The sequence below is a fragment of the Heteronotia binoei genome, chromosome 4 (genome assembly GCF_032191835.1).
Source record: "Heteronotia binoei isolate CCM8104 ecotype False Entrance Well chromosome 4, APGP_CSIRO_Hbin_v1, whole genome shotgun sequence".
Lineage (NCBI taxonomy): Eukaryota > Metazoa > Chordata > Lepidosauria > Squamata > Gekkonidae > Heteronotia > Heteronotia binoei.
The window spans coordinates 16569659-16591043 of NC_083226.1; the positions used below are offsets into that span (position 1 = coordinate 16569659).

The 21385-nt window shown below is 47.2% G+C and overlaps 1 protein-coding gene across 2 annotated transcripts in view; it reads left to right on the forward strand.

Moving 5' to 3' along the window:
• Positions 1–21385, forward strand: part of MIX23 (mitochondrial matrix import factor 23) — a 47849-nt gene that overhangs the window by 6299 nt on the left and 20165 nt on the right. The window contains exons 3-5 of one of the 2 annotated variants that reach the window (XM_060236844.1): positions 943–1089; positions 4711–4770; positions 12236–12544. In XM_060236844.1, coding sequence (XP_060092827.1) covers positions 943–1089; positions 4711–4770; positions 12236–12286 — 258 coding nt within the window. In that variant the 3' untranslated portion in view covers positions 12287–12544. Of the gene's footprint in view, positions 1–942; positions 1090–4710; positions 4771–12235; positions 12545–21385 lie in introns of those variants that run through there. The other variant, XM_060236843.1, reaches the window with a different exon arrangement.

A 21385-nucleotide genomic window follows, 5' to 3' on the forward strand; every position in this document is an offset into this window, starting at 1 on the left:
GTGACATGATAGAAGTTTACAAGATTATGCATGGGATGAAGAAAGTAGAGAAAGAAGTCCTTTTCTCCCTTTCTCACAATACAAGAACTGGTGGGCATTCAGTGAAATTGCTGAACAGTCGGGTTAGAACGGATAAAAGGAAGTACTTCTTCACCCAAAGAGTGATTAACATGTGGGATTCACTGCCACAGGAGGTGGCGGAGGCTACAATCATAGCCAGCTTCAAGGGGGGATTGGATAAGCGTATGGAGCAGAGGTCCATCAGTGGCTATTAGCCACAGCGTATTGCTGGAACTCTCTGTCTGGGGCAGTGATGCTCTGTATTCTTGATGCTTGGGGGGGTGGGGCAAAGTGGAAGGCTTCTAGCCCCAATTGTGAACCTCCTGATGGCACTTGGTTGTTTTTTGTTTTTGTGGCCACTGTGTGACCCAGAGTGTTGGACTGGATGGACCATTGGCCTGATCCAACATGGCTTCTCTTATGTTCTTACGTTCTTAAGGGTAAAGCGATGGGTTTACTTGCTTGCATCCGTGAGCTGGAAAGATGAGGAAACCAGTGCAAAGCCCAGAGGCTTGCACCATATTAATTACATCTTTTCAGAAAGCTGTCGGGGAGGGATGGTGGCTCAGTGGTAGAGCATCTGCTTGGGAAGCAGAAGGTCCCAGGTTCAATCCCCAGCATCTCCAAAAAAGGGTCCAGGCAAATAGGTGTGAAAAACCTCAGCTTGAGACCCTGGAGAGCCGCTGCCAGTCTGAGAAGACAAGACTGACTTTGATGGACCAAGGGTCTGATTCAGTATAAGGCAGCTTCATATGTTCATATGTTCTGTCCTTTCCGTGCCCTTGGGAAATGCAGCCTTCGCCTCTTTGTTTCTTGGTTTTATTTCCGTTAGGATGCTTGCCTCACTTGTTGGTGATTTTCTCCCCCTCCCTGTTTATGTAGCTGAAGGAGGCTCACGCAAGTCGAGAAAGACTTATCAAAGGCTGCATTGCTCAGACCTCTAATGTAGTAAAAAATCTCCAAGAAGAGAGGAAGACGTCTGCGGAGGACATAGCCTTATTAAAGACGCTCAGGAAAGAGCAGACGAAAGTGAGTAGAGGAGTTCGGTGACTTTATTTTCGAATGGTGAGTGTAGAAAGAACTCACAAGGGACAATTGCAGAGAAAAATAAATTCCAGGTAGCGCCTACAGATGACCATAATTCCGTTGGCTAGGGCAGGGGTGTCGAACTCATTTGGCGTTGCAAGCTGTGGCAGGATGGCTCAGGCTGAGTCCATTGAAGCTGAATCCAGCAAAGACAGAGGTCCTTTGCCTGAGTCGTGGCGGTCTGGGCAGGGAAATCCCCTTACCAGCATTCGACGGTGCGCCACTGACAATGGCGCACAAGGTCAAAAGCATGGGGGTGCTGCTGGAGCCTGCCTTGACAATGGAGGCCCAGATAGCAGCCACTGCTAAATCCGCTTTTTTCCATCTAAGGCGGGCGAGGCAGTTGGTCCCCTTCCTGGAGCGCGGCAACCTGGCAACGGTGATCCATGCAACGGTTACCTTGAGGTTGGACTACTGTAATGCCCTCTACTTGGGGCTGCCCTTGTGCCGAACCTGGAAACTACAGCTAGTGCAGAACGCAGCAGCCAGGCTGCTATTGGGGCTTCCCAGGTGGGAGCACGTACAGCCGGGACCGCAGGAACTGCACTGGCTGCCAATAGTATATCAAATTCGTTACAAGGTGCTGGTTATTACCTTTAAAGCCCTATATGGCCTAGGACCTGCCTACCTTAGGGACCATCTCTCCCCACACGTTCCCCAGAGGGTACTTCGATCTGGATCTCAAAATCTATTAGTAATCCCTGGGCCAAAGGAGGCCATATTAAAGATCACCAGAGAAAGGGCCTTCTCGGTCGCAGCCCCCTACTGGTGGAATCAGCTGCCAGAGGAATCAACTGAACCTTGTCCAGTTCTGCAAGGCCTGCAAGACCGCTCTCTTTCAGTTGGCTTTCAATTGACGCAGAGCCTATATTGTAGGGAAACTGAAGAAATACTTTCGCCACTGAAAACATATAACATCAAAGAGATAAGCACCAAATTAATTTTGTTTTAACTACAGAATGTGTAATTTTATAGTATGTATTTATTTTAATTGTTTGTTGTGATTTTATACTGTGAGCCGCCCTGAGCCTGCTTCGGCGGGGAGGGCGGGATATAAAACAAACAAACAAACAAACAAAAATAAATAAATAAATAACTTGGTTAGGAGAGCCAGATCTGACATAAATGAGACCCCTTTGGGCTGGCCAGGCCATATGTGTACCTAATTAAGATTAGGTAGCAGAGATATAAACTTTTTAAAGGACACAGACAAACGCAACTTCAGTTTTTTTTTTTTAAATCTTAAAACAAGCTTAAAACATTGACACTTGTTAGTCTTAATAGTGCTTTCTTTGCATTTCTCCCATGGCTCTTTCCCTCCTCCACAGGGGACCTGGGGGGGAGGAACCTCAATCAATGGAGAAAGTTGTGGTTTTGCTCTGCAGCTCCTGTGCGATTGAGCAAGCCTTGCAAAGCAAGCTGAGATGCAGAAGGAAGCAAGAGAGAGGGAGAAGGAAGCAAATAGGAGCCAGTTGCTTGGGGGCCTGATAGGAGCCTTCTGGGGGCCTGATTCAGCCCCCGGGCCACATGTTTGACATCCTTGGGCTAGGGGCTTGTCCTTTGCATGCAGAATGCCCCAGGCTCAATCCCCATCATTTCCGGTTGAAAGGATTAGGCAGTAGGTGCCGTGAAAGACCTCTTCATCACTTCAGACCCTGGCAGTGCTCCCTCTAAGCTGTGGAGTCTCGTGAGCAAAAACTCTACTTTGTGAACTACTGGCATTAAAGTTGTGAGCAAGCGATCTGACTACCACAGAAATTAGATTGCTCTGGGGCCATCTTTCCTGAGCAAAGACAAAAACGTGTGAGCTGGAGGCTGGAAACTGTGCTAGCTCACACTAACTCAGCTTAGAGGGAATACCGGACCGTGGTGAGCCCCCGTTCTAATTGATGTGCACATGAGACTCAGACCCCTTCTCTGAGAACTGGGCTGCCTTCCACATTTGCTGCCAGTTTGCCAGGGCAGTAAGGCAGAACACAGTGGAATTGCTTAAAAAAATCACTGTAGAAATTGTTCTGCAAAATACAGAAATTTGGAAGTTGTTGATAAGGGGATATAAACGCTAAGAAAAAACACCCAAAGCACTTTTTTTTGGGGGGGGGGGGGAAATATCTCCCTTTTTTATTATACATGGAAAACAGGGCAAATTTTGAACAAATCTCAGTGTATCATATGTTCACTTTATATTAAAACTCATTCTTCTGATCTGATTCAGCAGAGTCCGTCACCAGGGGTGGAATTCTAGCAGGAGCTCCTCTGCATATTAGGCCACATCCCTGTGATGTAGCCTATCCTCCAAGAGTTTACAAAAGAGAGCCCTTGGAGGATTGGCTACATCAGGGGTGTGTGGCCTAATATGCAAAGGAGCTCCTGCTAGAATTCCACCCCTGCCTGTCACAATGCAAATGTATATTGTCCTTGCTATTATATGGCTGTGTGTCACCAATATCCAGGAAAGGTTTCTGATGATGTTACCACCGTTAACTCTTTAATTTCTTGGATTTCCCCCCCCCCCCCCCCGTTATCAGTCCTATTCACCTGAATATAAAGTGTAAGTCAAACAATACTGAAATAAAACGATTCAATAAAACTAGCCCATCTAGCAAGCAATAAAACCATCTCAGTCTGCAGTCAAAACATAAAACCATAAGAGCGGCAATAATAGCAGGTCATAAATACTTCAGGTGGTTTAGATGCAAGACGAGGATCGTAAATCAGTAAAAAGCGGACTGAAACTTCCATTTAAAACCTGCGGAAAGATTGCTTCATCTAGCCGTTTGTGGCTTTCGGTTGATGCCCCTCAAGGCCCTCATCTTCAGGAAGCTCCATTTTTTATGTGGCTTGCTTCATCATTTTTACCTGTATGCCTCATTTGTACATGTATACCTGTGGGCCTAGGATTGCTACAAAGAGCCTGAATTAAACCGATATAAAAAAGCCAGGAAGGAGTGCCAAGGAAGGCACACAGGGCAGCTCCTTGTTCAAATATTCACCCTGAGAGGGCTTCACTTGAGGGCTGTTCCTCTCAAGTAAAGGGGTCTTAATACTTTGTGTTTAATCTGTTACCGGATACGATAGCATCTTTATTTTTTTACCAGTATCAGGCCCCCATAAACAAGCATGCATACATTATCAAAATGTCACAGCTTAACCTGAGAGCCAATTTGGTTAAGTGCACGGACTCTTATCTGGGAGAACTGGGTTTCATTCCCCACTCCTCCAGTTGCAGCTGCTGGAATGGCCTTGGGTCATCCATAGCTCTTGCAGAGTTGTCCTTGAAAGGGCAGCTTGTGGGAGACCTCTCTCAGCCCCACCTACCTCACAGGGTGTCTATTTTGGGGGAAGAAGATAAAGGAGATTGTAAGCCGCTCTGAAACTCTGATGCATAGAGAAGGGCGCGGTATAAATCTGCGGTCTTCTTCAAGAACCTCATAGCCTCTTCCCAGATAATTTGGTCTTAAACAACCCAGATTTCAGCAACAGCAACCAGCAGGCAAGTGGCAATTCTTCATAGGAGCTTCCACTGTGATTTAAAGAAGAGCATTCCTTTTCTCTCTCCCACAGTTGAAATTAATGCAGTCAGAGCTGAACGTTGAAGAAGTGGTAAACGACAGAAGCTGGAAGGTATGGGGCACTCGTGGGTGTTTGTAGGTTGTGTATGAATGTGATGCTTCCAAAGGGAGCCGGTGCAGACTGAATTGGGGTTTTATTTTGTTTGTTTCTTTATGATTTATTACCCTGCTTCCTGCCCCCCCCTCCATGTGACCCAGAGCTGCTTGCAAAAACACCTACGTGTAATTTAAGTGAACAGTTTAAACAAGCAAACAATAATTGTAGAAGGAAAACAAAATGAAAAAGACAAAGACCCCTTCCTGAGTAAGTTCTGAATGCAATGCTGAATGCTTGATAATAGGCGTAGCCCACAAACAAGACATAAAAGCCCTTTGGCTCAAGGCTGTGGGCTCGTTTAGGCTGGAAGCGCCTCTGAACAGGAAGAAGACAGACGCTCTGCCAGATGTTTTGCTGCAGCCAAAGTCCTTTCTCAGACTCGCTCCCCTCTGCTCCTTTATTTATTTTTTAAAAACAATTTATTGTATTTTCGCAACATAAACATAACAAAATAAAACCATATAGTACGGTACAAGAGTTATAAATTAATAGTCAGTAATAAAAATATAGCAGTAATAAAAATTTGTCAACATGCTTTGCTTTCAGAAACTTATGGAGCAGAGGTTCATCAGTGGCTATTGGCCACAGCGTATTGTTGGAACTTTCTGTCTGGGGCAAGTGATGTTCTGTATTCTTGGGGCTTGTGGGGGGGCACAGTGGGAGGGGCTTCTGGTGTTGTGGCCCCAATGATGGACCTCCTGATGGTACCTCGGTTTTTTGGCCACTGTGTGACACAGAGTGTAGGACTGGATGGGCCATTGACCTGATCCAATATGGCTTCTCTTAGGTTCCTAGCATTTTAACAAAGAAATGTCTGTTTTATCAAATACTGGAAAGTTTCAATGTTTAGTTATTTCAAACGCTTTCTCTCAATAAAAAGACTATAGTCTAAGGAATTTAAAATCTGGTGAGTTTACCATAAACAGAGTGTATCAATCAAACTGGGAACAGTATCATATTTTGAAAAATATTCCATTCTGGGGAACCAGATTGCCTCAAAATTGGATGAAAATTTTTGGGAAATAAAAAAGGATAAATTGTCAGAGAGAGTTTGGCCATAATATATGTGTCCCATATATGCCCCTTCATTTGAGCGTGTTTCTGTCTTGCCATTCTGCCAGTGTCCAAGGCAGTTAGCAGAGCAGATAAAACCGGAGAGCGCATGCATGGTCAAGATGTCAGAGATAACATAGCAGAGAAAACCTAAGAGCAGCAAGAAGTGATCACAAACTTTGTTCTTTTCACCCCCCCCGAACAATACTGATTTAACTGGCACTGAAAATGCTAGAAGAGAGGATGCCAGAGAAAAGACCCAAGCAATAGTTTCAGAGGGAAGCCATGCTGTTGTGCTTTAGAACAGCTAGATTCGAGTCCCATAGCTCATTAGAGACCAAGAAGATTTTCAGGGGATAAGCTGTAAAGAGTCAGAGTATCCGACGAAGGGAGTTTTGACCCTTGAAAGCTTATCCCGCCCCCCCCCCCAAATCTTGTTGGTCTCTAAGGTGCTGCTGGAAGGGCATTAGAAAGTCTGGGTGCCTTCACCGAGAAGGCCCCGTCTCCTCCCGCTTGGCCTTCCAGGGCAGATCTGGCTGGTGTAAGGCCCTGGCTGACTATCATAGCATGTGGTCACACTAAGAGAGAAAAGGCCGTGTTTTTCCCAGGTGGACACTTCTCAACTTCTACTGGAGATGTGCTTTTTATCTGCGGGGGAGGGGGGAAGCATTGATAAGGTAATCCCCATTTTCAGCAAATATTATAAAACTGCAGCGTCTGTTTACCTCCACAGTGGGCCAGCCAGTCTAGCCACTAATACTGAACTTCAGCAGAAAATTCTTCATCTGTGGGGTTTCATTGTTGACCCAGTCTTGAAGCCAGTGTTGTCTGTCTGCGGGAGCCTCTGGCTAATCAGCTCTTAGCGATCCTTTGGAGCTGCCACGTCTGAAGCCGGTCTTCCAGAATAAGGGCAATAACTTTTAAAGACGTTTTCGAAACAAGGAACTTGACACCTTTGTGTAACTAGTCAAGAGAACTGTCAGTAGAGAGTTGCCAAGAGTCAGTGCCCCGTTAGTATGTGGAAGAGGAGAGAGTGAGAGAGCACGGGGCAATTGGCTCTTCTGCTGTTTTATTGTAGGAGCAGATACATCCCATTCGCCTCTTAATAGCACATGGCTGTTTCTCTATACCAGGGGTGGCCAAACTGTGGCTCAGGAGCCACATGTGGCTCTTTCACATACATTGTGTGGCTCTCGAAACCCCACTGCCCTGTCGGCTGGCATGGAGAATACATTTAAAGTTGCTTTCTTTCCACCTCTCCCATCTATTTTTTCCTCCTCCCCTCCCTCCCACATCTGACATTCATGTCTGGCATGGAGAATACATTTAAAGTTGCTTTCTTTCCACCTCTCCCATCTATTTTTTTCCTCTTCCCCTCCCTCCCACATCTGACATTCATGTCTGGCATGGAGAATACATTTAAAGTTGCTTTCTTTCCACCTCTCCCATCTATTTTTTTCCTCCCACATCTGACATTCATGTCTGGCATGGAGAATAAATTTAAAGTTGCTTTCTTTCCACCTCTCCCATCTATTTGTTCCTCCTCCCCTCACTCCCACATCTGACATTCATGTCTGGCATGGAGAATACATTGAAAGTTGCTTTCTTCCCACCTCTCCCATCTATTTTTTTCCTCCCTCCCTCCCTCCCACATCTGACATTCATGTCTGGCATGGAGAATACATTTAAAGTTGCTTTCTTTCCACCTCTCCCATCTATTTTTCCCCTCCCTCCCTCCCACATCTGACATCCATGTCTGGCTCTCAAATATCTGACATTTATTCTACTCGGCTCTAACATTAAGCAGGTTTGGCCACCCCTGCCTACGCCTAAATGCTGAACGATGCTTTCGGGTGGGTGTTTCCCTCGTCTTCTGGCGTAGGCCAAGAGACCAATTAGTAACACCTGCAGGATGGATCGACCAGTTATTGCTCACATGAACCCTTGAGGGGAGGCCAGGAGTGCTTTGCCTCAGAGAGTGATGGTGGAAAGTGCAGTCAGGTCACAGCTAACTCACGGCAACTCCATCAGGCTTTAATTAAAGGCAAGAGAGGTCTGCAGGTGGCTTGCCATCTCCCGCCTTCTGCACCAAGGCCTTGGTATTCCTTGGAGGCCCCCCTTCCAAACCTGCTCAGCTTCTGAGATCAGATGAGATCGGGCTGGCCTGGGCCATCCAGGTCAGATCCAAATCCCCACTCGGATGCAGTTTGCACGGCTGCCCTTGGTTTAGTCCATGTATGGCTCTTTCACACACATTGTGTGGCTCTCAAAGCCCCCGCTACCCCATAGGCCAGCTAGGAGAAGGCATTTCTCTCTTTGGAGAGCCAGTTTGGTGTAATGGTTAAGTGCGCGGACTCTTATCTGGGAGAACCGGGTTTGATTCCCCACTCCTCCACGTGCACCTGCTGGAATGGCCTTGGGTCAGCCATAGCTCTCTTATCTGGAATAACTGGGTTGGATTCCCCACTCCTCCACTTGCAGCTGCTGGAATGGCCTTGGGTCAGCCAGAGCTCTCTTATCTGGGAGAACCGGGTTTGATTCCTCACTCCTCCACTTGCACCTGCTGGAATGGTCTTGGGTCAGCCATAGCTCTGGCAGAGGTTGTCCTTGAAAGGGCAGCTGCTGTAGGAGCTCTCTCAGCCCCACCTACCTCACAGTGTGTTTGTTGTGGGGGAGGAAGATAAAGGAGATTGTGAGCCGCTCTGAGTCTGAGTGGAGGGCGGAATATAAATCCAATGTCGTCGTCCAGACAATAGCTTGGAGAATGCATTTAAAGTTAAAGTTGCTTTCTTTTTACCTCTCTCTCCGCTATCTATCTGCCTGCCTTCCTGGCTTGCAGCTCTCAAACATCTGATGTTCATGTCTTGCGGCTCTCAAACATCTGGCATTCACATCTTGCGGCTCTTAAACATTTGACATTTATTCTGTGTGGCTCTTTCGTTAGGCAAGTTTGGCTACCCCTGGTTTAGTCTCTCTCAGCCTAGCCTACTTTACTGGGTTGAGGCGGGAGAACCATGGAGCCCTCTCTGTGCTCCTTGGAAGAAGAGCAAGTGAAAATGTATTAGACAGAGGCTAAACCCACTCCCTGCCCGTTGACAGCCACTGAGAACCATGTCTGTTCCTTTCTGCAGAGCCCCATTCAGAGTTTTCTTTTGATTGCATGAGTCTGTGATGCAAGGGTGGAGACTGACTTCTAGGTTGACAGATGTGTCAGCTGCCGGAAATCAATTGTCTGTCTGTTCTATGTTTGTTAGTACATCTGATCAGGGGCGTCTCCGATAGGCACGTCTGGTCCAAATTGAGTTGACCCTTTCGACTGAATTAAAGGTAGCTCGCCAAGGGTTCTTTCAAGTAGGAAATCCCCTCCCCTAAAATGTAGAAGGATGAACTATATATAGCGCTTCTGGTCTTTGTAGGAAGCATGGAGCAGAACAGACAAAATATGAAAGTTGCAAGGCAATCTGGATTGTAAAAGGGTGGTTTCCTTTACGTTGCTGGCTTTTATGCCCCCAAATTCAATTATTCTGGGGGCAAATATTGGACAAAATAAAAGAGATCACGGGTATAATGTTAAACCTGAAACCACAAGTACCTTTTTTATAACTCAGATCAGAATTTAAACTGTTCTCCATTAACAATAAAAGGATAACCTATTTGATTCTCGCAGCCAAATTAGCAATTGCTCGTAAATGGAAATCTGACATGGCATCCACTTTAAATATGGACTTGTCTACATTATGATTGAACTATAAGATATGTCTAAAATAGATGCTGGAACAGAAGAGAATAACAATTTTATAGCAATCTGGTTCCCTATTTTAGAATAGGGAAGGACCTGATATAATCTCAGTTTTATAATTATGGTAGAAGAAGAAGAAGAAGATATTGGATTTATATCCCGCCCTCCACTCCAAAGAGTCTCAGAGTGGCTCACAATCTCCTTTACCTTCCTCCCCCACAACAGACACCCTGTGAGGTAGATGAAGATATTGGATTTATATCCCGCCCTCCACTCCGAAGAGTCTCAGAGCGGCTCACAATCTCCTTTACCTTCCTCCCCCACAACAGACACCCTGTGAGGTGGGTGGGGCTGGAGAGGGCTCTCACAGCAGCTGCCCTTTCAAGGACAACCTCTGCCAGAGCTATGGCTGACCCAAGGCCATTCCAGCAGGTGCAAGTGGAGGAGTGGGGAATCAAACCCGGTTCTCCCAGATAAGAGTCCGCCCACTTACCCACTACACCAAACTGGCTCTTATTATGGTAAATAATATGTCAGTGCTTCTGGGTTATTTTGGCAGCTCTTTTGAAATGTATTATCTACTACCTGTAAAATGTGTTGCAAGTTTTCTGAGAGAGAGATTTTAAAAGGTAGTTCCCAACCTTTTTGAGCCTACAGGCAACTTTGAAATTCTGACCCAGCGTGGTGGGCATGGCCACAAAATGGCTTCCATGGCTTATCTACAGTCACAAAGTGAACATCCTTGTGTTGTGGTGGCAACTGCCGCCAAAGCAACGTTCAGCATCAATATCACGCCTTTCTTGGCATAACAGAAGGAAATACACAGAAACTTGTCAACCGGACAAGAAATCCAATGTATCTGTTCGGTGCGTGCCAAGATAAAATATGATTTAAGAATCGCAATGAAACCTGCTTAAAATAATTTTTGACTATTTCAGCCAAGAATCTGGCAACGGCTCTTGCGATATCAGTTATGTTGCCATTTATCTAAAAGTCTGCGTAGCCAATCAAAAGCCTCGCTGGACAAAGTTCCATGAGGCCCCAACTGCTTTCGAAAAACGCTTGACTGGAGCCAGGAAAAGTGTCTGTGGACTTCATGGGGACTTTTAAGGGCCAGCACACGTGTTTATTTAAAGCTCCAGGGAGTATCTTCCCAGGATCACCCAGCTTTGAACCTGCTGGAGGACTGTGTATTTGAAAGCTTCCTCGTGTCAAAAATCCACTACCTATAGGGTTCCCAACCTCCTGCTGGGGACAGCGGTTCCCCTGATCTTGGGGCCTCTAACCCGCCGACACAGGATTGGCCAGTGCGGGGAGCCCCGCCCCCGGAGAACTCTGAGGGCACCCAGCGTGATGACGTCACCTGGAAGTGGTGTAATTGTGCCAGGCAAGTCATGCGGAGCTGCTCTAGCCTTTTGATATAAAGCTCCATGGCGCCATAGAATTTTACACCAAAATGCTAGAGTGTCCCCACGTGATGAGCCTAGCATGATTATGTCACTTCTGGGTGACATCATCATGCCGCGCATGCTTTGTGCACATGAGGGAAGCCCCTCCCCCCACCAGCATCCAGTTAGAACTTGACAACCCTAACTGCCTATGGAAAGCTATCAAGTCAGGAAGCAAGGTTTTTGTGTGTGTTGTGAACAGGGAGGCTTGGGGGATTTTAATGTGGGGAAGCATACAAACACGTACTTTCCCACTTCTGTATATTCAAGAGGTTTACAGCCTCTGTATTTCTTTGGAGCATGTCATCAACTCAAAGCGATCTTTATATTATATTACCGAGTGCCCTGACCTGGAGAGCCCAGGCTAGCCCAGTCGATCTCAGAAGCTAAGCAGGGTCAGCCCTGGCTAGTATTGGGATGGGAGAACTCCAAGGAATACCAGGGCCGGGATGCAGAGGCAGGCAATGAGAAACCACCTCTGAACATCTCTTGCCTTGAAAACTCCACTAGAGGTCACTTTAAGCCAGCTGTGACCAGATGGCACTTCCTTCCACCACACTACTAAGTTTGCCTGCAGAGGGAGACACCCAGCAAATTTTCGACTTAGGTTAACAATGCTTAATAATATCATCTTGGGTTTCCTATATCCAAGAGGGGATTGGATAAACATACGGAGCAGAGGCCCCTCAGTGGCTATCAGCCACAGCCAGTTTGGTGTAGTGGTTAAGTGTGCGGACTCTTATCTGGGAGAACCGGGTTTGATCCCCACTTCTTCATATGCACCTGCTGGAATGGCCTTTGGTCAGCTGTAGCTCTCGTAGGAGTTGAACTTGAAAAGGCAGCTGCTGTAAGAGCTCTCTCAGCCCCACCTACCTCACAAGGTGTCTGTTGTGGGGGAAAAAGATAAAGGAGATTGTGAGCCGCTCTGAGACTGATTCAGAGAGAAGGGCGGGGTATAAATCTGCAGTCTTCTTCTTTTGTTGGAACTCTCTGTCTGGGGCAAATGATGCTCTGTATTCTTGGTGCTTGTGGGGGGGCAACAGTGTGAGGACTTCTAGTGTCCTGGCCCCACTGGTGGACCTCCTGATGGCAGGTGGGGTTTTTTGGCCACTCTGTGACACAGAGTGTCGGACTGGATGGGCCATTGGCCTGATCCAACATGGCTTCTCTTATCTTCTAGGTATTTAATGAACGCTGCCGAGCTCATTATAAGCCTCCAAAGAGTCAATGAAATGAGGAGAGGCTCAGAAGATGCCCTGGACAGTGGACTTCAATCATGCCAAAACAGACTGGAGAAGAGATGCGGAACAAGTGACAAGGGACCTTTTGAGAAAGAAAAAAACACACATATGCGGCAACCAGATCCATGGAGTTCATCACAGTGATTGATCGATATTTTTGTTTTCTTTTTGCTAATTAAGATAATCTAACTGCTATTTTGTACAAGAATGTGTGGGGAAAAACCTTTATTAAAAAAAATCAGAAGAAACGCGATGCCCGCATATTTTGTTCCACGCCCTCAGGTATTTATTTACTTACTTTTTACTTCAGGAGTCTCCATCCGTTTGGAGCCTGTGGGCACCTTTGGAATTCTGACGCAGAGGGGATTAGCACAGCCACAGAAATGGCTGCCGCTGGAAGCGGAGTCAGCCACAAAAGATGGCTGCCGCTGGAGGCGGAGCCAGCCGCAAAATGATTGCTTGCAACTTAGCTTAAGTCGCACGCTGAAGATCCTTGTGTTGTGGTGGCGGCTGCTGCTAAAGCCACATTTTCAAAAAGATCTGCACAGCCAATTAAATCTCCAGTAGCCAATCGGAAGCCTCACTGGGCAAAAGCCCCATTTAGCCCCACCCACTTTCTAACAACTTGTGGAGGGTGACAGAAAAGGTGTCAGTGGACACTGTGGGGCCCATGGGCGGGCACCACCAGTGCTTTTTTTGTAGCAGGAACTCCTTTGCCTATAGGCCACACACCCCTGATGTAGCCAGTCCTCCAAGAGCTTACAAGGCTCTTCTTCCAGGGCCTACTGTAAGCTTCAGGAGGATTGGCAACATCAGGGGTGTGTGGCCTAATATGCAAAGGAGTTCCTGCTACAAAAAAAAGCTCTGGGACCCAAAGTGGCTGATCTCTTCCATTCCTTGAGTTTTATCCTTGCAAGAAAGGATGGAGAACAGCCGCTTCCCCATCTTTGGGCCAAGTGACTGCTTCTGCCGTAGTTTTGGCCTGCAGAAATGCATAATGGTTGAACGTGGCTCGAATCTGGTTGTAGCATAGCTAGGCTTTAGGATCCATAACGGTCTTAAGAGATTAGTACAGCAGAAGACTTACATATTACGGTACAGTCTAGAAAGGTCGGGTATTGCCATATGTACAATCTGGGAGCGAGCCATCCTGACACAGACACGAATTCCAGTTCACATTTGGAGTTTCAGGTGCTGCAGCTGCAGCTAAGTTTTCATTGGATGCTTGAGCACCTGAGACAGTGAACTACCAGATTGCAGGGGGCACTTTAAATGCGTTGATTTGCTTCACGAAGAAATACTGACGTTCCTCAACCCTGATTAAGATGGCCAGAGTTATGGTTCCATCCTTGAGTTGGCTTTAGGACTTCACTGTAATGCTAGCGTTTGCTTCCTGGTTTCTATGGGTGGCCGTCCAGCGGTTGCGTAGCAGTGACATAGTTAGTCTCCCATATATTGTAAGAGCCCTGTGGTGCAGAGCGGCTGCTAAAGCTGCAGTACTGCGCTTCAAGCTTTGCTCACAACCTGAGTTCGATCCCAGCGGAAGTTGGGTTCGGGTAGCTGGCTCCAGGTTGACTCAGCCTTCCATCCTTCTGAGGTTGGTAAAATGAGTACCCAGCTTGCTGGGGGGGAGTGTGGATGACTGGGGAAGGCAATGGCAAAACACCCCCATAATAAGTCTGCCGTGAAAACGTTGTGATGCGACGTCACCCCAGAGTCAGAAACGACTGGTGCTTTCACAGGGGGACTGCCTTGACCTTTTTATATTATTAGATGTATGAAGAAGAAGAAGATATTAGATTTATATCCCGCCCTCCACTCCGAAGAGTCTCAGAGCGGCTCACAATCTCCTTTACCTTTCTCCCCCACAACAGACACCCTGTGAGTGGGTGGGGCTGGAGAGGGCTCTCACAGCAGCTGCCCTTTCAAGGACAGAGTCTCAGAATGGCCTACAATCTCCTTTCCCTTCCTCCCCCACAACAGACACCCTGTGAGGTGGGTGGGGCTGGAGAGGGCTCTCACAGCAGCTGCCCTTTCAAGGACAGAGTCTCAGAACGGCCTACAATCTCCTTTACCCTCCTCCCCCACAACAGGACACCCTGTGAGGTGGGTGGGGCTGGAGAGGGCTCTCACAGCAGCTGCCCTTTCAAGGACAGAGTCTCAGAACGCGCCTACAATCTCCTTTACCCTCCTCCCCCACAACAGACACCCTGTGAGGTGGGTGGGGCTGGAGAGGGCTCTCACAGCAGCTGCCCTTTCAAGGACAGAGTCTCAGAACGGCCTACAATCTCCTTTACCCTCCTCCCCCACAACAGACACCCTGTGAGGTGGGTGGGGCTGGAGAGGGCTCTCACAGCAGCTGCCCTTTCAAGGACAACCTCTGCCAGAGCTATGGCTGACCCAAGGCCATGCTAGCAGGTGCCAGTGGAGGAGTGGGGACCCAGTTCTCCCAGAGAAGAGTCCGCACACTTAACCACTACACCAAACTGGCTCTCCAGTTTGAAGCTAGACTGGAACAGCCAGGACTTACTTCTGTTTTGTTTTATTATCTAGGGAGAATGGTAAAGCGGTGTTGCCACAGATTAAAAAGCCATTATTAAAAATTAGAGTTTAGATCTGCAAGCAAGAAGGGTGCATTCTCTTTCCTGTAATGGGCTAGAATCCCTGGTAACCGTTCCGGCATACTGTCTTTGTCTATTCCAAGATACTGTAGTATTTTTTTTGGGGGGGGGGGGGCTGTGGGATTAAATGGAATCCAGCCAATGAAGAAGAAGAGTTGGTTTTTATACCCTGCTTTGCTCTACCCTAAGGAGTCTCAAAGCAGCTTACAATCTCCTTTTCCTTCCACTCCCCACTGCAGGAACCTTGTGAGGAAGGTGAGGCTGAAAGAGCCCTGAGAGAACTGCTCTTGAGAGAACAGCTCCAAGAACATAAGAACATAAGAGAAGCCATGTTGGATCAGGCCAGCGGCCCATCAAGTCCAACACTCTGTGTCACACAGTGGCAAAAAATGTTATATACACACATACACTGTGGCTAATAGCCACTGATGGACTTGTGCTCCATATTTTTATCTAAACCCATCTTGAAGGTGGCTATATGTGGCCGCCACCACCTCCTGTGGCAGTGAATTCCACATGTTAATCACCCTTTGGGTGAAGAAGTACTTCCTTTTATCCGTCTTAACCTGTCTGCTCAGCAATTTCATCGAATGCCCACGAGTTCTTGTATTGTGAGAAAGGGAGAAAAGTACTTCTTTCTCTACTTTCTCCATTCCATGCATTATCTTGTAAACCTCTATCATGTCACCCCGCAGTCGACGTTTCTCCAAGCTAAAGAGTCCCAAGCGTTTCAACCTTTCTTCATAGGGAAAGTGCTCCAGCCCTTTAATCATTCTAGTTGCCCTTCTCTGCACCTTCTCTAAAGCTATAATATCCTTTTTGAGGTGCGGCGACCAGAACTGCACACAGTACTCCAAATGAGACCGCACCATCGATTTATACAGGGGCATTATGATACTGGCTGATTTGTTTTCAATTCCCTTCCTAATAATTCCCAGCATGGCATTGGCCTTTTTTATTGCAAACGCACACTGTCTTGACACTTTCAGTGAGTTATCTATCATGACCCCAAGATCTCTCTCTTGATCAGTCTCTGCCAGTTCACACCCCATCAACTTGTATTTGTAGCTGGGATTCTTAGCCCCAATGTGCATTACTTTGCACTTGGCCACATTGAACCGCATCTGCCACGTTGACGCCCACTCACCCAGCCTCAACAGATCCCTTTGGAGTTCCTCACAATCCTCTCTGGTTCTCACCACCCTGAACAATTTAGTGTCATCCGCAAACTTGGCCACTTCACTGCTCACTCCCAACTCTAAATCATTTATGAACAAGTTAAAGAGCATGGGACCCAGTACCGAGCCCTGCGGCACCCCACTGCTTACCGTCCTCCACTGCGAAAACTGCCCATTTATACTCAGTCTCTGCTTCCTATTACTCAGCCAGTTTTTGATCCACAAGAGGACCTGTCCTTTTACTCCATGATTCTCAAGCTTTCTAAGGAGCCTTTGATGAGGAACTTTATCAAAAGCTTTCTGGAAGTCAAGGTAAACAATATCTATCGGGTCTCCTTTGTCCACATGTTTGTTCACCCCCTCAAAGAAATGCAACAGGTTAGTGAGGCAAGATCTTCCCTTGCAGAACCCATGCTGAGTCTTCCTCAATAACCCGTGTTCATCAATGTGCCTACTCATTCTGTCCTTGATAATGGTTTCTACCAACTTTCCCGGTATTGAAGTCAGACTGACTGGCCTGTAATTTCCCGGATCTCCTCTGGAACCTTTTTTAAAGATGGGGGTGACATTTGCTACCTTCCAGTCCTCAGGAACGGAGGCCGATTTCAATGAAAGATTACAGATTTTTGTTAGAAGATCCACAAGTTCAACTTTGAGTTCCTTCAGAACTCTCGGATGTATGCCATCCGGACCCGGTGACTTATTAGTTTTTAATTTGTCTATCAGTTGTAGGACCTCCTCATTTGTCACCTCAATCTGACTCAGGTCTTTCAACACCCCTTCCAAAATTAGTGGTTCTGGGGCGGGCAAAAAGTTCTCGTCTTCTACAGTGAAGACGGAGGCAAAAAATTCATTTAGCTTTTCAGCCATTTCCCTATCCTCCTTCAGTAATCCTTTTACCCCATGGTCATCCAAGGGCCCCACTGCCTCCCTGGCTGGTTTCCTACTTCTAATATATTTGAAGAAAGTTTTATTGTTGGTCTTTATGTTTTTTGCAATATGCTCCTCATAGTCCCTTTTTGCCTGCCTGATGACAGTCTTGCATTTGATTTGCCACAGCCTGTGTTCCCTTTTACTAATCTCACTTGGACTGGTTTTCCACCGCTTAAAGGAGTCCTTCTTACCTTTTACAGCTTCCATTACTTTGTTTGTTAACCACGCAGGCCTTTTCTTATGCCTGTTTGTGCCTTTCCTAACTTGTGGTATGTATTTTATCTGAGCTTCTAGGATTATAGTTTTAAATAGCGTCCAAGCTTCCCCAAGGGTTTTGACCATATGTACCTTTCCTTTCAGTTTCTTCCTCACATGCCTCCTCATCTCAGTGTATTTACCCCTTTTAAAGTTAAACGTGGTTGTGGTGGTCTTTTTGGACAACTCCCTATTTATACAAACGGTGAAATCAATAACATTATGGTCACTGCTCCCAAGCGGCGCAATCACTTTTACATCTCTCACCAAGTCTTGGGCATTACTTAGGACCAAATCCAGGATCGCCCCACCCCTGGTAGGTTCTGAGACCATCTGCTCCATAGCACAGTCATTGAGAGCATCAAGAAACTCAATCTCTTTCTCTCGACCAGAACACATATTGACCCAATCAATCTGCGGGTAGTTAAAATCACCTATTACAACACAGTTTTTACGTTTAGCCGCTATCTTTAAGCCTTCCATCATATTATAATCGTCCTCTCTCTTTTGATTTGGTGGGCGATAACAAACTCCCATAGTTAAATTTCCTTTTGGGCCCTCTATTTCAACCCAAAGCATTTCTAAAAGTGAATCTAATTCTCTGATCTCAGCCTTACTGGACCGTATATCCTCTCTGACATACAGAGCCACCCCACCTCCAACCCTTCCCTCCCTATCCTTCCGATATAGCTTATATCCAGGAATCACCGTGTCCCACTGATTCTCCTCATTCCACCAAGTTTCTGAAATTCCCACAATGTCTATGTTTTCTCCCAACACTAAACATTCCAATTCACCAATTTTACTTTGAACACTTCTAGCATTTGCATACAAACATCTATAATTTCCCAGGCGAGCTAGGCCCGCCACCTTCCTCCTGCCGCCTCGAGACACTGGCAGACAGTCCATATTGTTTGTCACCTTCACAGTGGACAACTCCGGTCCGTTACCCGGTAGAAAAATAGCAGCTAACCCTTCATCTCTTTGAGACGAGTCCTCCCGAACCAGAGACATTTCATCTCCTGTCGGCTTTCCCCCAAGATTTAGTTTAAAAACTGCTCTGCCACCTTTTTGATTTTAAGCGCCAGCAGCCTGGTTCCATCCGGGGACAAGTGGAGACCGTCTCTTTTGTACAGTTCCCGCTTGTTCCAGAAAGCATCCCAGTGCCTAACAAACTTAAACCCTTCCTCCTTACACCATCGTCTCATCCACACATTGAGACTTCTAATTTGTGCCTGTCTCTCCTGCCCTGCACGTGGAACAGGTAGCACTTCCGAGAAGGCTACCTTGGAGGTCCTGGCCTTAAGTCTCCTGCCTAGCAGCCTAAATTTTTCCTCCAGGACCTCACGACTGCATTTCCCCACATCGTTGGTGCCAACATGCACCACGACCACAGGCTCCTCCCCAGCACTGTCTATCAGTCTATCTACTACACGCGTAATGTCCGCTACCTTCGCACCAGGCAGGCAAGTCACCATACGGTCAGTACGCGGTTTCGCCACCCGGCTGTCTACTTGCCTAATGATCGAATCACCAACTACCAATACCCCCCCTCTCCCCCTGCTCAGGGATGGTTCCTTGGCGCGAAAGGATTCCCGCTCACCAACCGAAGAAGAGGTCCCTTCTGAGGGCGCATTCCCCTTATCCTCAGCACGGTGCCCTGTTCCCTCTTGACCCTCACGCTCTCTGGCAGCAACGGGGCTGCTATGTTCAGAGCGGGGCTCATCTAATACGCCCCCGAGAGTCTTCCCCAAGTGCCTAACTGACCGTCTCTGCTTCTCCAGGGCAGTCACCTCGGCCTCAAGGGTACGAACTCGTTCCCTGAGGACCAGGAGCTCCTTGCATCGAGCACACACCCAAGACTTCTGTCCTTTGGGCAGATAGTCATACATGTGACACTCAGTGCAAAACACTGGAAAGCCCCCAACCCCCTGCGAACTGTGAACTGTGACTGACCCAAGGTCACCCAGCAGACTGCATGTGGGGGAATGGGGAATCAAATGTGGTTCTCCATACCGGAATCCACCTCTTTTAACCGCTACACCATGTCTTCCAAAGTAGCTTTGCTTTAAAAACACACAGAGGCTGTGCAAGTACAATGCCATCGAGTCCACCCTCCCAAAGTATATTCTCCATGGGACAGATCTCTGTAGTCTGGAGGTGAGCTGTAATTCCAGGGGCTCCCCAGGTCTCACCTGGAGTTTGGCATCCACATGTCCTGCAACACTGACCTGGAACTCCCAGCACATGAGTCAATGTGGAAAGGGTTATTGGAAGGATAGGGCATTTGAAAACCACTGGCTCAGGGCAGCAATAGATGATATTGGATTTATACCCCACCCTTCACTCTGAATCTGAAAGTCTCAGAGCGGCTTACAATCTCCTTTATCTTCCTCCCCCACAACAGATACCCTGTGAGGTGGGTGGGGCTGAGAGAGCTCTGACAGAAGCTGCCCTTTCAAGGAGAGCTCTGCAATAGCAATGGCTGGCCCAAGGCCATTCCAGCAGCTGCGAGTGGAGGAGTGGGGAATCAACCCCGGTTCTCCCAGATGAGAGCCTGCGCACTTAACCACTACAGCAAACTGGCTCTCAATAGGCAGATTTTACTGGGGTCTGGTCTGATTGTGTTGACCTGGATAACCCAAGCGAGCCTGATTTGGCCAGATCTCAGAAGCTAAGGAGGGCTGGGCCTGGCAAGTGTTTGGCTGGGAGATTGTGAAGGAATATCAGGGTGATAACGCAAAGGCAAGCGACGGCAAACCACCTCTGAAATGTCTCTCCCCTTGAAAACCCTACAGCAGGGGTGGCCAACGGTAGTGCTCCAGATGTCTTGCCTACAACTCCCATCAGCCCCAGCCAGCATGGCCAATGGCTGGGGCTGATGGGAGTTGTAGGCAAAAAAAAAACATCTGGAGAGCTATTGTTGGCCACTCCTGCCCTACAGGATCAGCATAAGCCAGCTATGACTTGACGGCAACAACCAGGGGTGGAATTCTAGCAGGAGTTGCTTTGCATATTAGGCCACACCCCCTGATGTAGCCAATCCTCCAAGAGCTTACAAAAAAGAACCTTTTAAACTGTTGGAGGACTGGCTACTTCAGAGGTGTGTGGCCTAATATGCAGAGGAGCTCCTGCTAGAATTCTCTCCCTGGCAACAACACTGAAAATTATTTGATCCTTCCATTTTATTTTAATTATTAATTTCTAAGGAATTTGATCTGGCTGTGTTCATGATTGGTTATGCCAGGGGTGGCCAAACTTGCTTAACGTAAGAGCCACATAGAATAAATGCCAGATGTCTGAGAGCCGCAAAACAGGAAGGGAGGAGAGGTAGAGGTAGAAAAAAAGCAGCTTTAAATGCATTATTCAAGTTGCCGGCTGGCTCTGCTTTGAGAAATGATTTCAAGAGAGAAATGCCTTCTCCAACTTGCTGACAGGATAGTGGGGCCTTCAAGAGCCACACAATATATGTAAAAGAGCCACATGTGGCTCCCAAGCCACAGTTTGGCCACCCCTGGGCTATGCAAATTTACCTGAATAACTTCAAAGAGAAATCTGACCTGTTTGTTCATTTAGGCATTTGCATGCTACTTTTCTACCCTAAGGAACTCAAAACGGCTTCCCAAAATGCCCCAAACAAACCAAATTAAATAATTAATTCAAAGTATGCTAACAAAACAAATGTCCTAGAGTGGCCCTCGTTTACCGTGTGGACTGTTGTGGACCGCAGGGTGTGAGCCAAAGGCCAAGAGCCTTTTGAGGCTGACCTAAGGGCTTCCACATCTGGCCACACCTCAACTTTTACACTGGCAGACAGGAAGGTGACGAGCTGTCCCGCTTCTGGCAAGCTGCATTTTCTGAATCACGTGTGGTTTTGTGGCAGTTTTCTTCAGAGTATTCTTTTAGGTTGTTCATCCTGTTAAGAGGGTCATGCAAAATGCTTCTGAAGCAGAAAATTTGTGTGTTAAGGTGCGGTCAAGTCACAGCTGACTTATGGTGACCCCAGCAAGGGGCTTCCAAGGTGAGTGAGAAGCAGAGGTGGTTGGCCATGGCCTTCCTCTGCAGAGTCTTCCTTGGTGGTCTCCCATCCAAGACTTGTGGT